Genomic DNA, 13,930 nt, shown 5'->3' on the forward strand with positions numbered 1-13,930 from the left:
CAAAATGCACATGTCAAAGAAAAGATTATGTTCTGGCCCACAGAGGATACAAGGTTAGGAAGGGCTATGAACAAGAGGATTTAAAGCTGGACTCCAAATTATATCAAATTTGAGAACTGCATTGATTTAGATATGAGAATTGGAAGATGCCACACCATTTTCTGTAGATCAACTATGATATCATTGAGACAAGCTGTCTTTTTCAGGTCTGCCAGAGAAACGTCATACTAAGTACAATCACTGAACTATTTTGGTTGTTTATACTGCTGTCCCAGTGCTTCGTAAAACTTTTCTCAGACAGACGCCCATGTGGGTGATGAAAGCTTATCAGAATTATATTTAGTGGGTCTCTTGATTAATGTTAGATTCATCATGCCAAAACATGCAGGAGATAACGTAAGTTGGTACAATTATAACCTCAGTACAATCATACCCCCTGTGTGAATAGGATGCTAGTGACGCTATCTTTGGGCCGATTTCATTTTGCATCCAGTACTTCAGTCGAAGGGAGGAATGTCTCAGGAGCTAGTGTGTAGGACCAGAGGAGGGAACCCGTGATTTCCTCAGGATGATCTGGCTCCTGCCTATAGTCTCCCTTTAACGCTATCGTTGATTTGATGATTTAAGGTTTTTAGCGTTGCGCTGAATGTATAGAGTATTTCTTTGTACATAGAGCAGAAACTTTACTCAAAGGTACAGGAGCTTCAGGAGGGGGATCAAAACTTTACCTCCTTATTAAGTTTCGGACATCTTTGGACTCATTCTTTCAAGGAAAGATACAGTAATGTTAGGAATTTAAGTCAAAAGTTAAGTTACTAAATATGGTCTGGTTACACTGAACCTCCGAGTTTTCGTCATTGGTCATTTCATACGAGTTAGACATTTCAGTCAAAAACCTTCACTCAACATGGACACACGTACACTCTAGAGAAGGAAAGGAATTCAATGGCAGTTTTTCTCAAATTTGAACACAAACTAGCAATATCTTATGCAAGCAGACTTAAGTATTTTGTGGTCAAAAGAACAAAAAACAATGTGTAAAACTTAATTTTTCTGATAAGATATTATATTTATCCTGGCTACTAGCGAGCTGCAGTTTGCAAACAGTCAAATCTACAATACATGTAGGCCAGAATTGCAGAGGTAAAATTTGAGTATGATGAATAGGAATTTTTATTATAATGTTTTAACTGTTATGGAACATCGATTTGACTATCATAAATTCTATCCCTTCTCTTCTTTTTCAATCCATCAAATCATCAAAACGAACACCATATACCTGACGGCTGATAGCATAATAAACCCTAGAATGAGAAGTGTTGATGAAAAAGGGAGGACAAGTTAATAGCTTTAATACTCTGCAAAAAAGTGAGTTTTAACACAGCAAATGTCGAGCAGCAAATGTCTGCTAGTCTGTGAGGGCCATCTTTGGTACACGTGGTGACAGTCAGTCATCGCTTCAATGTGATAAATATCAAACCTAGAGATAACTGGTCTTGCTTGTGGACTATCACACACCGCAGCGAAAAATATTGCATGTTGCCATGATAAAAATCTCTTTTCTGCAGTGTGCTAAAGATAATCATGCAAGTTTCTAAATAGTATTGTAATCAGTGATCCCAACTCCTTGTGCATGTACTTACTAAACTATACAAACGACTACTGTAACAATTCAACAAAAGACAAACATGATGTGATGAGAATGGAAAAAATAACAAAAATGTTTGTCACAAGCAAGATTTTAACTCCAAATATTAAGTCCTACGAGAAATTCAGAGTTTCTGAAACTTTGTTATGAGTACAGAAAATGATATTATTTACATTCGTTTCTGAATATAATAGTGAAATTCTAAATTTGATAGTGGATCTAATATATCATTTTCCCAAGCTGACATGCAGTGTTATTTGAGGAAGGACGTGTATTATAAATGACAAGATTTATAAGTTACACCACATCTGGCTAAAATATGTACAGTATAAAGAGGAACACTCCTGAAATAAATGATACTGTCTGGCTCACAGTGTGGACTCGAGAACCCAGTAAAGTGATACGTCTACAAATCAGAACACTCGATAGGGAGAAGCCTTACTAATGCTGTGATTGCTTCCCGGGTAAAAGGTCAAGTGTCGTGTATCCAACAAACAGACGTCACATCAGATCTTTACAATTCTCAGCAGATGGTATTTTTGCGACTTTTGCATTAATGTAAGAATTCTGTACCAAAAGGCACTTTTCTAGAGACGAAAGCTGTATAGTTTTTTGATGATTTTATGAGGAATGATTAAAGAGCTTGGTATTTCCAATCGGAATACATCTTAAGTTCTTATCAAGCACTGGTCTTTTAAAGCTTGATTGAGCCAGGGGTGTGGGCTATTTAAACACACCAATGGTAAAATTAGGAGAAACAAGTCTGCCACAGCATTTATGAGATGGAAGCAGAGCATCTTTATTTTCCAGGACACAGCCAATAAAATGCTAGCAGTGTGTTCTGTTGTCGGAAGGGCCCCAATCCATATACAAATGAAAATGAGTTGTATGAATCAGCACCTACCTCGAAGCCTTCGTTATTGAGCAGTATAAGTCGGACAGGTCCTATTGGCAGTGAGCGGAATATGACACCAGCATCAGCGGCACTCATGTTCAACATGACGTAACTATTCACTTGCAACACCTGGCATCCAACCCTAGAAATAAACAAAACAGAAAGAAGAATAAATGTTTCGTCGAAGGATAAAAAACCTTTAAGTTAATGTGAAGGAGGAACCTGAAGAACCTTGTTAAAACTTATGATGTTTGAAGGAGTCCATGTTCTCTTGACAGTATGTACTTCAGTAAGAAATGGTCTCCAATTCTCCACAGAAAGCAAGCTATATTCTTCCTGGCATAACATAGATGCGAGGTGCAAGTCTCTTACCCAAATCTCCCATCCTGATCAGCTAAGGAGCCTGGCATGATCTCCTCAATGAAGATACCCATGTGGCCATCTGCTGTCTCCTTACAGATGACACCAATACCAATCGACTGGCCAGGAACTGAAATAGAATTGCGAGAAAAAATGATCAGGCTTGAACATGAAACCAGGGCTACTTATCAACCCATTAGGCAAAAGTTGTACCATCCAGAGCTTCAGGACCTTTCAAACACAAACTTCGCAATTGCCAGCTTTTCTCCAACATCAGAGCACCCCTCCCCTGTTCAGGGTTAAATATGTATCAAATTTTAAACTTTTTGAAAAAATACCTTTTTCCAAAATAACTTCAAACAACCCTGGCCTCGGAGATTCTTTCTTGGGTGTGAACAATGTCATATCCAAAGTGTCGTCTAGCCTGGCATGAGTGGCGTCCTCATTCTTTGAAGCTGGAGAGTCCAACACGTAGGACTTCATTGACTTGACGGTAATTGGGCTTTGTAAAGAAAATTTCCGTCGGCTGGGCTTTTCTTTTGTCGGACTCGTTGCCAAGGTAGATGAAGGAGAAGAAGCCCGTCTCTGCGGTTTAGCTGTGCCTGGCAGTTTTGGCGGAGAATCCTTATCTTTCCTTTTAAGGAAACTAGCACTCTTTTTCAACATTACTGCTAATTTTGATCCCTGTTTAGGCTTTTCTGCCGTCACAGATGAATTTAACGACGCTGAGCCCAGATCTAAGTCTGCTGGTCTTGAGACAAGTTCCTTTTGTAAAGAGGTTGAATTGTAGCGCGTGTCTAATTTTAGTTCTAACATCCTTGAGCTCAAGTTTGGATCGATAGAACATAATTGTGGTAACTTGTATCTCTGTTCCACTTCATCACCACTAGCGCCCTCATTAGGGTCTTCTTCAATCTGACCAAATATTGGTGCGCTTAAGCATCTTGAGGCCAGAGGGCGTTGAGACAATTCTAACTCATCACAGTCATCAGAAAGCATTGGCTGAAAATATGGATCGAAATCTTTACCAGCAACTATACTCCTTAGTGAATCAATATCACAGAATCTTGACCCAGGTGAAAGTGAACGAGGCAATGAGTCCTTGGGATAGCCACTTTCAACATGAGGAGAATCACGGTTAGATAAGTCAAAGGAACTATTGTTCGAGTGCTGAAAAGAACTCAGAACGTCATCTAAGGTTTTAAATGCCTCTTTTTCATTCCACAACGCATCCTCAATAGAATCTAAATCTTTCTTTTGAGAGTCAGCAGAGGCACTGACAACGGGTGAAACTCGCGAAATTTGATCTAACGATCCGAAGTCTGAATGTTGATACGAACCAAGAACATCGTCCAAAGCTTGCAGTGCAGCTTCTTCGTCAGATGCAAGTGATTTAGAATTCGGAGCTAGCAATGTTGCGGAGATTGAACTTTCTTTTGGTTCACTTTGCAGATCGTTGGACAGAGATTTCGTAATTTCCATTTCACCGAAGGATGCAGAATTTGAGCAAACAACTTCTGCAATAGGAGTATTTTGAGAATGAATGGCTGGAACATCTCGACCATGAGGGACGTGTCGCGGGTTACCCATGTCTGGGGTTGGACTTTTTGGTCTCAAGCGAGAGTTCAGACTTATTGAAGCTGACACATCTGTGGTGGGGATCGTTGTCCTGAACAAAGAAGAATCTAGACTTTTTGGTGAGGCAACGAAGCTGTTATCCAATGAGGAACGTGCAGCTCTAGTCAAATCTACGGTGGGGATGCGGACATCATCTTTATCTGAAGAAAAGCTGAGCATTCTAGTGTTAGCAGACTTTGAGCAAACATTCTCAAATTTTCCAGAAGAATTGGGAGACTGAAGAAACACTTCATCACTTTTTGAATCCTTTCTTGGAAAATATTTCAATTGCATTTCCACTGCGGAAGTATCAACTTTCAGTTCCTCTATCTTTTGAATCATGTTGCGAACACTTGGTTTCTGCTCTTCAATAATTTGTGGCGCCACTTCCGAGAAAGCACCATCGTTGTCACTGCTAACATTTCCGGAGTCACCCCAACATTCTGATGCGTCATCCAGAATTGTAGCGGCTTCACTTGTACTGAAAATAGCTGAATCGGAGCTCTTCCTTTGAGATCGAGGGCGGAATTTCCGTCTTGATTTCTTGATAGGAGCAGACACAGTCTCCTCTGAGTTATCAATGTTGACATTGTTACAAACTTCAGCATTTTCATCAACCATGTCAGACACATGATCTTCCAAGGCCGAACACCCTGGTGAAATCAGATCCAATTCATTGCTTTTGGACCCAGCAGCAACGGATTCAGAACAAAGCACACTGTCTTTAGTTTCAACGTCATTTCTGATGGGACCAACCTGATCAGCATTATTTGTTACTTCAACATATGTATGGCCAACAGAAACGCCATCTTGAGCCACGGAAACAGAGCCACTTTGTTCAATATCAAACATTAGCATCTGTTCTGAAAGGGACAATTTCTGTTTGCAGCCTTTCTGTTTATCATGGTCCTGGTTTACGTCCACAGAGGGTGCAGAGGGTTGTAACTGCAACCCTTGTCCAAGATGCATATAAATAGCAGGTGAAGAGGATGAGAGAGAGATTTTGGCTGGAGGTTGTGTTGGTTCCAGGGAATGAGGCGTGTATCCATCAATATCAATGGTAGTCAATGATGAAGCCGCGAGGATGTTTTGCGAGCTGTACTGAGATGCAAAAACACTTGACTGGGAGCTACAGGTGTCAGAAAATGTGGAGCAAGTATCGCTTATATCAAGATCTACATCATGGCTCGAACTGTGAATATTCTGATAACCATCCGAGAGTGAGAGCTTGGAATATGGCACTGATAACCCTTGTTCAATTTTATGAAGCAATCCGTCTGATTTATGCTGTTCTACGTTCTCTAGTAGTACCAAGCCATGTTTATTGAAATGGAGATTCACCAGACTCCGAGTAGAAAATGCTGGTTCTAATGACTCTGTAAAAAAAGGACTTCCGTCATCTTTGTTTGGGGAGAGATTCGTCTCTGACTGACTCTTCTCATGACTAGGGGAGAGATTTGTCTCTGACTGACTCTTCTCATGACTAGGGGAGAGATTTGACGACTTGAGTGGACCGAAGAGTTTCTCTGCTTCATCGTCAGAGATGGACAACACCAAATTGTAACGTCTATTTTCCAGATTCCCTCCTCCACCAATTCGGGCTGTGACCATCTCCCGTGCTGCTTTAGTCCGTAACTTTTCATGCAAGCGTGCAAGACTTTCCTCTGATTTATACAAGCGGGAATTTTCAAGACTGCACGATTTTGTGACTGCTTTCTGATACTTGGAAGGCGAGCGACGCAGGTTTGTATTTTTCACAAAACGTTTTGGGGAGTTTTCTCTCACTGGTACATTTGAATAAGATTCAACAGATGTAATTGAGTTAGTGGTGCTCGTTTCTTGGTCTGTGGCTCCATCTTTAGATTTTCTCCACTGTGGAGGTGAAAGAGGTGGTGTTTCCAGTGCGGTCTCCAAAAAGGCATCAGACCGCATCCTGAAGAACAGAGAAGGTAGAATTCAAAACCTATTCGGTGGGCAACATGGTCCAGTGGTACAGTGTCCAGCCAGTCTCATTCGTAAACAAATGTTGAGAAATTGCTTAGGATATTGAGCACTGGTCAACTTACTTCCATTACTTCAAATGAGATGTGAAATTGCGAAATCTTATACACCTCATCAGCTTTGAGTTTTTGGAGACTGTCTGATAATAGCTTGAGATTTAATGAAGTTATTCAAACAGGCCTTTTCTCACCTTGGTTTAGGGCTGGTCAGCCTCTTGATCATGAGTTCAATCGGTCCTTTCCTGATCTCCTTGAACTGCCTCACAGCAGCTTTATGGCTCTGACCCATGAGAGGCGTTCCGTTTACTTCTAATACTTCATCGCCTAAAATGAGCAAACAAGTTGAGATTATTTATGGATATTCAATACCAACACATCAAACCATTGTTTTGTGTGCACTCACAGAAGTATGTTAGCAGCTATCATTTTCATATTAGTGCAAACAGAAACACAACACCCAATATTCCTAATTTCAAACTGCCTATCATATCAAGAGGACCAAGAACACCTTTCCTGACAAGACTTGAAGTAAAAATATAATTTGTCTAACATGCTTAACTCCAAACAATGAGGCATCAAGTATTCTGATCCTTTCCCCCCAAAATGGCACACAAGAATCAAGTCAGATCGATCAAGTCACAGACTCTGCAATGTCAGAAATCTGACTGCCCTTACACCTGTACTGGCTTTGGTCATGACTTACCTCTGGAAAGCCTGCCATCAAGTGCAGCCACACCATCTGAGAAGACTGTTTTGATAAAGATCCCCATGCTGCCTTTTGAAGAATCTTCACCCCCGACGATGCTGAAGCCAAGACCTCTCCCCCCAGCACCCTTCATGAGGGTGATTTTCATGATGCGAGCAATTGTTGGACTTTTGGGCACAGGCATTTTCTTTTTTGTCTGTGGAAATGCATAACAGTGAAAATGAAATGCAAGTTCTTATACATTGCTTTATACTGCACAGGTATTGTCTCAAAGTGCTTGAGGTATCATTCCACAGTCTATGAACCCCGAAACCTTCCTGGACAAACCATTGGGGACACACATACCATGCTACCTTTGGCCATAATCAGTGCAGTTGAAATAACCAAGTGACGCTGGCCGTGCACCTCGACCTTTTGGGCAGTGATGCGCTTCTGAGCGGTGATGCACCTCCCTCTTATGCTCAGGTTTTGAAAATACTCTCACTTCACCTGCATGTTTTCAAATTTTTATGGCAACTTTTGTACCCAAATTCAAATATCTTGGACAGTTACATGTCGCTGAAAATTTCCAGGTCTTTTAAGGTCTCATTAAGTAAGCACACATTTTTTTTAATGAGCCTTCACTGGAATACTATCCAGTTATGAAGTTGATCTTACAGACAGATTAAGCGCATAATTTGAAATTTCTTAGCTAAAATTGCATGGCTGAACACACGGTTAACAAGCTTAGTGACAAATCTAGCTAATTCTTATTTTAAGTTTATAAGAACTAAAATAAATCTGCCTAACGGTTTTAAAACTTAATCGTTGGCGATAGGATATTACAAGTGTATGGGTAATAAAACCATGTGTGCATGGTGTAGCGCCGCCACAACATACCCACAATATTCAACCATTCAAACAGGCTCTTATTCTAAATAAAAATTCAACACTTCCTCCAAGTTCTAAGCATAAATGATATTTCACATTCTCTATATTATTTGGTTCATCATACCCATGATAGGTGGCATAACAATAAACAGAATTGATAAATAATAGACATTGTCAATTGTTGGTTATACTGATGGTAATGAGCAAACCACTGGCCCCAATTCGTAGGCAGAGGATTAATTGGTCCATGCCTCTAATGAGTCACACAATGGGAGGAACAGGCAAGCAGATGACAACATAGTCATAGTGATCATCACGAGTATTGATGAAAAGGATATCATTCATGTTCATTATAATTTCCAGCGGTGCAGAATAATAGCGATTGGTAACTATATGATCTGCGCAGTCACATATCATCCGTGATTTACCTTTCTTCTTTGTATGTCTTCAGGACAATTGACACGCAGTACCATTATCCACAACTGAACCTTAAAGGTTTCATGATCAAAAGTTAAGCGATCAGTAATGAATAATGGACAACCTGGCTCAGGTGAGGGAGTGGGCAATGCTCTCATGTTTCACATACAGACCCTCAGCCTCAGATTGAGTGAAGTCTGGTTGGTTGAACGGGACAGTACAGAAGCGACCCAATTTGGAGGTTCCTAGATTCAAAGTTGTTCCTTATGATATTGCTGACCAGCAGAATTTTGAATAGGGGAGTGTTCTTTACCTGTCTCTTCTCTTCCGGTGAGTGTACGACTAATTTGGGTGTGGGCAACTTCTTGGGGTGCTGCTCAACTGGTTTATGCTGGAAGATTTATTGGTAGTAGGTAGAAAATATTTTTGAAAAAAAATCAGATGGACATTAAAAAAGACACAACGCACCATCAATGGATTGGTCAATTTAGATAAGATGTTCCAACATTTCTACACAATATGATTAATCAACCAGGCAGAGCTCACTTCTGTATCATGGCCTTTTAACAGACAAGATCATGATTGCATAACTGGCATGGACAGGAAAGGGTGCTAAACTCCCAGTCATGACGCCTTTTGGACCAAGAAATGTAACAACACCTAAGCTTACAGGATGACAAGAAGAATTCTATTTACAGAACAACTCAACTGTGTGTGACCTGGTTTGTCTGACAGATGTGGTTGATGGCTCCTGGTATTCCAGAATGCGATGCTTTTCATTTCAAGGGAGATACTTTTTTATCATTGTGGGTTAGTGTATGCAGTTGAGGTTATTCATTTGTGCTGGAATTCTAAATGCACAATGGGCAGATGAAGTTTTATCATAAACTTATCATTAGACTTAACGGACCTACTGGGCCTTTGATATAAGTTTGGGTTAAAACCCCAAAAACTCTCGGGCTTGGGTTTGAGTGATGACTCATCCATCCGCATGGCATTATGCACTTTGAGAACCTATCACTAAATATTGTGCCCAAGGGCAATCACACGAGCTGCTCAATCAAAGCTTCATTAGAAGCATTTCTGACCAGTAGGCCTACTCATTTGTAGAGCTGGGTGGAGGAAGGCAAGTTATAAAAGAGGTCTGCCTAGAGTCTCATGACGACTGTGGGATTCCAACCCAGGATTTCTGGACCACTGGCCTACAGCCCAAAGCCGCCAGACCACAGCGGCTCATAGAAGGTTAACAGGACTGCAAATGCCAGCCCAGGGCACATCCTGTGCGTTCAGATAGAGGAGGAAATGACTAACTCTGAGAGGAAGGAGAGTAAATTGATGATTTTATATTCATCACATTAAGTATCTCTGTGGAGAGTTGGAATGTCAACAAAGTGTGATGTCATAACGGCTGAGAACATTTCCTGGCTTGCACTATTATCTGTGCCTATATTCTCACTTTAAAAGACCACAAGGAATGATATGATTAGTCTAGCTGATATCATTAATTCAATATTTGAAGTGTCGTTATTACATGAAGTCCAAATTCGAGAGTCTACTCTGGCCGAACAACTTGACACTGGGATCTGTTATGATTTTTGATTATCATAGGATATTCAAATGACTTGTCTTGGTAAGAAAGCAAGTGACTTGCCCATTAAGACAACTGTGAGCACCGTAAACAATCCATTTTGTCATATGCAATAATGATCACAGGGCAAAGTGATTTAAAATATATCTACACAGTATAAAGGGCTGTGATTCAACTGGGCTACAATTGTACCATTTTACTTTACATGAACATGCATGTGAGATGATTGAGTGGGGAAACCTACCTTGGAAGCCACCAATAACTGGACAACAATGGGGGATGTGATCATGACCGTGGCCACTTCATGCAGTGTCATCTCCTTCACACTGCGGCCATTCACTTTCAGGATTTCATCACCTTTTCGCAGCCTCCCATCCCTGAAAACACATTTTTATTCAAATTTAATCACAGACATGTTTTTTTTTACACACAGTACATGGGACATGCAGAATAACTAGAAAATGTCTGGGACACTGCCAGCTGTCACTCGATGTTGTGAGGACATAAGATGGTCAGACAGATTTGTCATCTCACATGGGACTCAGAGTAACTTATCATCAATGCATTTCCTCGTACATCAAGATCAATGTCTAATAGAACAATTTTGAAGACATTCATTTTCACTTTCTATACCTGACTGCGAGGAGATCTTTAGAGATTTTACTGTAAGAGGAAACCTACAGCCAGTCATGAAGAATCAGACCCTGCATGATTGACAAAATTTGACCTGAATTGATTCATTGAATGATTGACTGACTTCTTACTTACCTCTCTGCAGCGCCATCGTCAACCACCCCAGCCACAAATACGCCAATATCTCCCCGAGCTGAACCTTTGCCTCCTGCAATGTCTAGGCCTAACTCATCAGTCTTATCCTTCACGAGGTGCATCATGTACACATGCGGACGCTGAAATGTAACAAAATACCAACAGGAGGACCACTATCTTGGAGAATTTCAATGCTTATAAGTATTCATTTATTCATTAAACTGATTAAAAAAGACCCCACCAATGAGTTGACATACCCAGATGACCAAGAAGGTTCTTTGAAGTGTTTCGAACTGACTATCCTAGCCAATTAAGTTTTGGTTCCCATTGGAACATCCTCTCCTTTCAATTGTTCCAAAATTTACCCAAATAGAACAGGTACAAATACAATGTATATTCAATCGGAAAGTAGGCCTCAATGTCACCATGGCACAACATTCCAACTTATTTTTTGAAATAACGATTATCTCATGCCTAATGGCGCGTCAAAACAACCTTGCAATGATCTATACTCTGAAAATGCTAAGTGGCACAAAAATCTGATGCAAGGCTCACCTTGACTTTTGGCTTCTTTTGTTTATGCTTGTCCCATGTCCCAGACCTTTTGACTGGCGATTGTGCCTCCCCCTTCTGATTCCATGTCAAACCAGCCTTCGCAGGACTCTGCAGAGGTGAAACAGCTCCATTGACCTCTGATCCTGTCGTCTGCTTCAGGATACTAATTCCATGTTTATTCAAACCAGTCCCAACCTTTTGATTGGTTGGTCCAGGGCTGTGAGCACGGCGTTTCTTTTGCGCAACTGGAGTTGGGCTTCGGGCACCTCGGAGGACAGGTGTCAAAGAATCTGCCCGCCCAGAATTTGTTTTAGCAGATAAACCAATGTCTGAACTAGAAGTAGATGTATGATTTCGATTGGCAGAGTTGGAAGCAGAATTCACAAGAGACGACTTTGGCACATGATTTGCTTTCTTTAAACCCCCAGACGAATCAAGCAGAGAATTGACCTTCACACCAACTGAATGATCTTGACCTCCAAGGTCAACTTCATCAAGAATAGCAGGGGCAGAAACACTCAACCGTTTTTGTGCAACACTTTGTAATCCAACAGTCGTTTTCTTACGTGAAGGACGCAATGAAACTTTCAAATGATTGTGCTCAGAAACTTCATCCTTGTCTGCACCATGAATCCTCGCCACCAAGTGCCCCTTTTTGATTGAAAATTTTCTTGGCGATATCTTTCCAAATATTTTATCCTCCTTTGTTATCGAAGGCAGACAACCAGTTTCTCCTAATTCCTGTCTGCCAACATTTTGCAGTGATACAGATCTTTGATGATCATTGGACATGTGGGGCGCTGGTCTTTTCTTTGTTGTAAACATCGTCACAGGTGTCAGAATGGTGATGCTGCCCATAAGACATGACAAGAAGCAACAATCCTGAAATTATAGTGAGGATGTTCTTCAGCAGGGTCATGAGCAGAGTTGGTGTGTGTATGTGTGGGGGGGGGGGGTGCACCGACAAGGTGACAGTTGCTGGCTAATTTTGATTGATGCTTCCACTGTGCTACTGCACTTAGCACTCGTTCAGGAAGCAGACAAACAAAATCCCCTCACAACTCAGAAGTCAACTCAAAGCTGACCAGCATTGGATGATGAAACCTAAGTTGAAATGACTTAAAGCATACTGTCAACTCTGACAGGAGATGTCACATCCTTTGAGATGGCAGCATCATGCATATTTTCTGTAACGATATTCCCAATATGAGGTATATGACACCTTGAAAGCTCCAAATGAGTAAATCCGGCTTTGATTTGACCCTCGATACACCAACGTCATCCAGGAGAGGTGCTCCTGGACAATTCAAACCACTTGGCACATGATGACATTACATCGGGACTGTCAGGAAATGGGCCTAAGAATAAAAGCAATTTTCGTTTCACTGAACAAATATAAGCTAAAGTTAGGGCTAAATAATCCTAACCTGGAAATCGGTTGAGAAATCATCGAAAAGTCCCTTCCTGATTTGGTCAAAGGGAATGTGCCTGGGAATCCAACAAGGATCTTAGGCCTATACATGATTTACACTTAGCTTCATGCCACCCCTTTGTAAACTGGTTTAGCATTGGAACACAGATCGTTCAACTTCAAAAAGAAAACTGTAAAAGTATGAAATGTTTGTAAAGACCAAAGTTTGTGTCAACTGAGTATTCTCTACTAAATAATGATTCCCAGGAAGAAATAGAGAAACAAATACTTTGTAGGTCAAACACAGATGGGGTGGGGGCTAATTCCATCCTGGGATAGAATGACTGAGCAACTGTACAGGTGTTAAATTGAGAAATCAAAGTTTTACAAGGAGTGCTGGGTCGCCCTTTTCAAGTCACCTTTAATAGGAATACAGAACTTGTGTAAAAATTGTACCAAATTTAGGTTTGCAGAGGCATTTTGACTCAATGAGTAACCAGAAAAGAATGCCCTTGATTCAAAAATGTAAAACAAGGCCAGATATATATACACTGTACTTCTAAATTACAACCCGACAAATTGATAGCAATCACAAAATGGCCCAGAAAATAATGCAATGGCCCAGTATGCCCAATAGGCCAATGTTCTACATTATAAAGTGACTGAGTTTTTTTTGTACTGCTGGATATTTGATTTTGGGATTTCTGATATTTTGACTTTTAATATTTGATTATTTGAAGTGGTTGCATCCATTTTTTTAACATTGTTACATTTTTCATCTGTATTGGGGTCCAATCACACTTGGACATTTTTCGAGTTCCCTCTGCCTGTAATGCATTCGCTGTCACAAAAGTGGCTCTTATTGCTGGCTATGAATATGAGCTAAAAATAAAACGAAGAATAAATATTTTCTCAAAACTGTGATCAACCCAATAACAAACCATGAGTCTATGAACGCCTAGGGTGTGAAAGTCAACCACATAAACACTTTAACCCAACAATTACATGATATTGTTAAAAATATCATTAGATAAAAAGTTCTGTATCTGACCTATTATAAAATATTGCACATTATCTTCAAAAGTTTATGTCAAT

General features: G+C 40.5%; 1 protein-coding gene across 3 annotated transcripts in view; it reads right to left on the bottom strand.

The window, feature by feature from the left end:
• Positions 1 to 13,930, bottom strand: part of LOC135483158 (uncharacterized) — a 32,993-nt gene that overhangs the window by 18,364 nt on the left and 699 nt on the right. For all 3 annotated transcript variants that reach the window (XM_064763773.1, XM_064763775.1, XM_064763774.1), the window contains exons 2-10: positions 11,425 to 12,306; positions 10,870 to 11,009; positions 10,346 to 10,478; positions 8,827 to 8,904; positions 7,224 to 7,422; positions 6,712 to 6,844; positions 3,242 to 6,453; positions 2,916 to 3,033; positions 2,553 to 2,685 (exon numbers count right to left, since the gene is read on the bottom strand). In XM_064763773.1, coding sequence (XP_064619843.1) covers positions 2,553 to 2,685; positions 2,916 to 3,033; positions 3,242 to 6,453; positions 6,712 to 6,844; positions 7,224 to 7,422; positions 8,827 to 8,904; positions 10,346 to 10,478; positions 10,870 to 11,009; positions 11,425 to 12,282 — 5,004 coding nt within the window. In that variant the 5' untranslated portion in view covers positions 12,283 to 12,306. The remainder of the gene's footprint in view (positions 1 to 2,552; positions 2,686 to 2,915; positions 3,034 to 3,241; positions 6,454 to 6,711; positions 6,845 to 7,223; positions 7,423 to 8,826; positions 8,905 to 10,345; positions 10,479 to 10,869; positions 11,010 to 11,424; positions 12,307 to 13,930) is intronic.

Source organism: Lineus longissimus, chromosome 2 (genome assembly GCF_910592395.1).
Source record: "Lineus longissimus chromosome 2, tnLinLong1.2, whole genome shotgun sequence".
NCBI lineage: Eukaryota > Metazoa > Nemertea > Pilidiophora > Heteronemertea > Lineidae > Lineus > Lineus longissimus.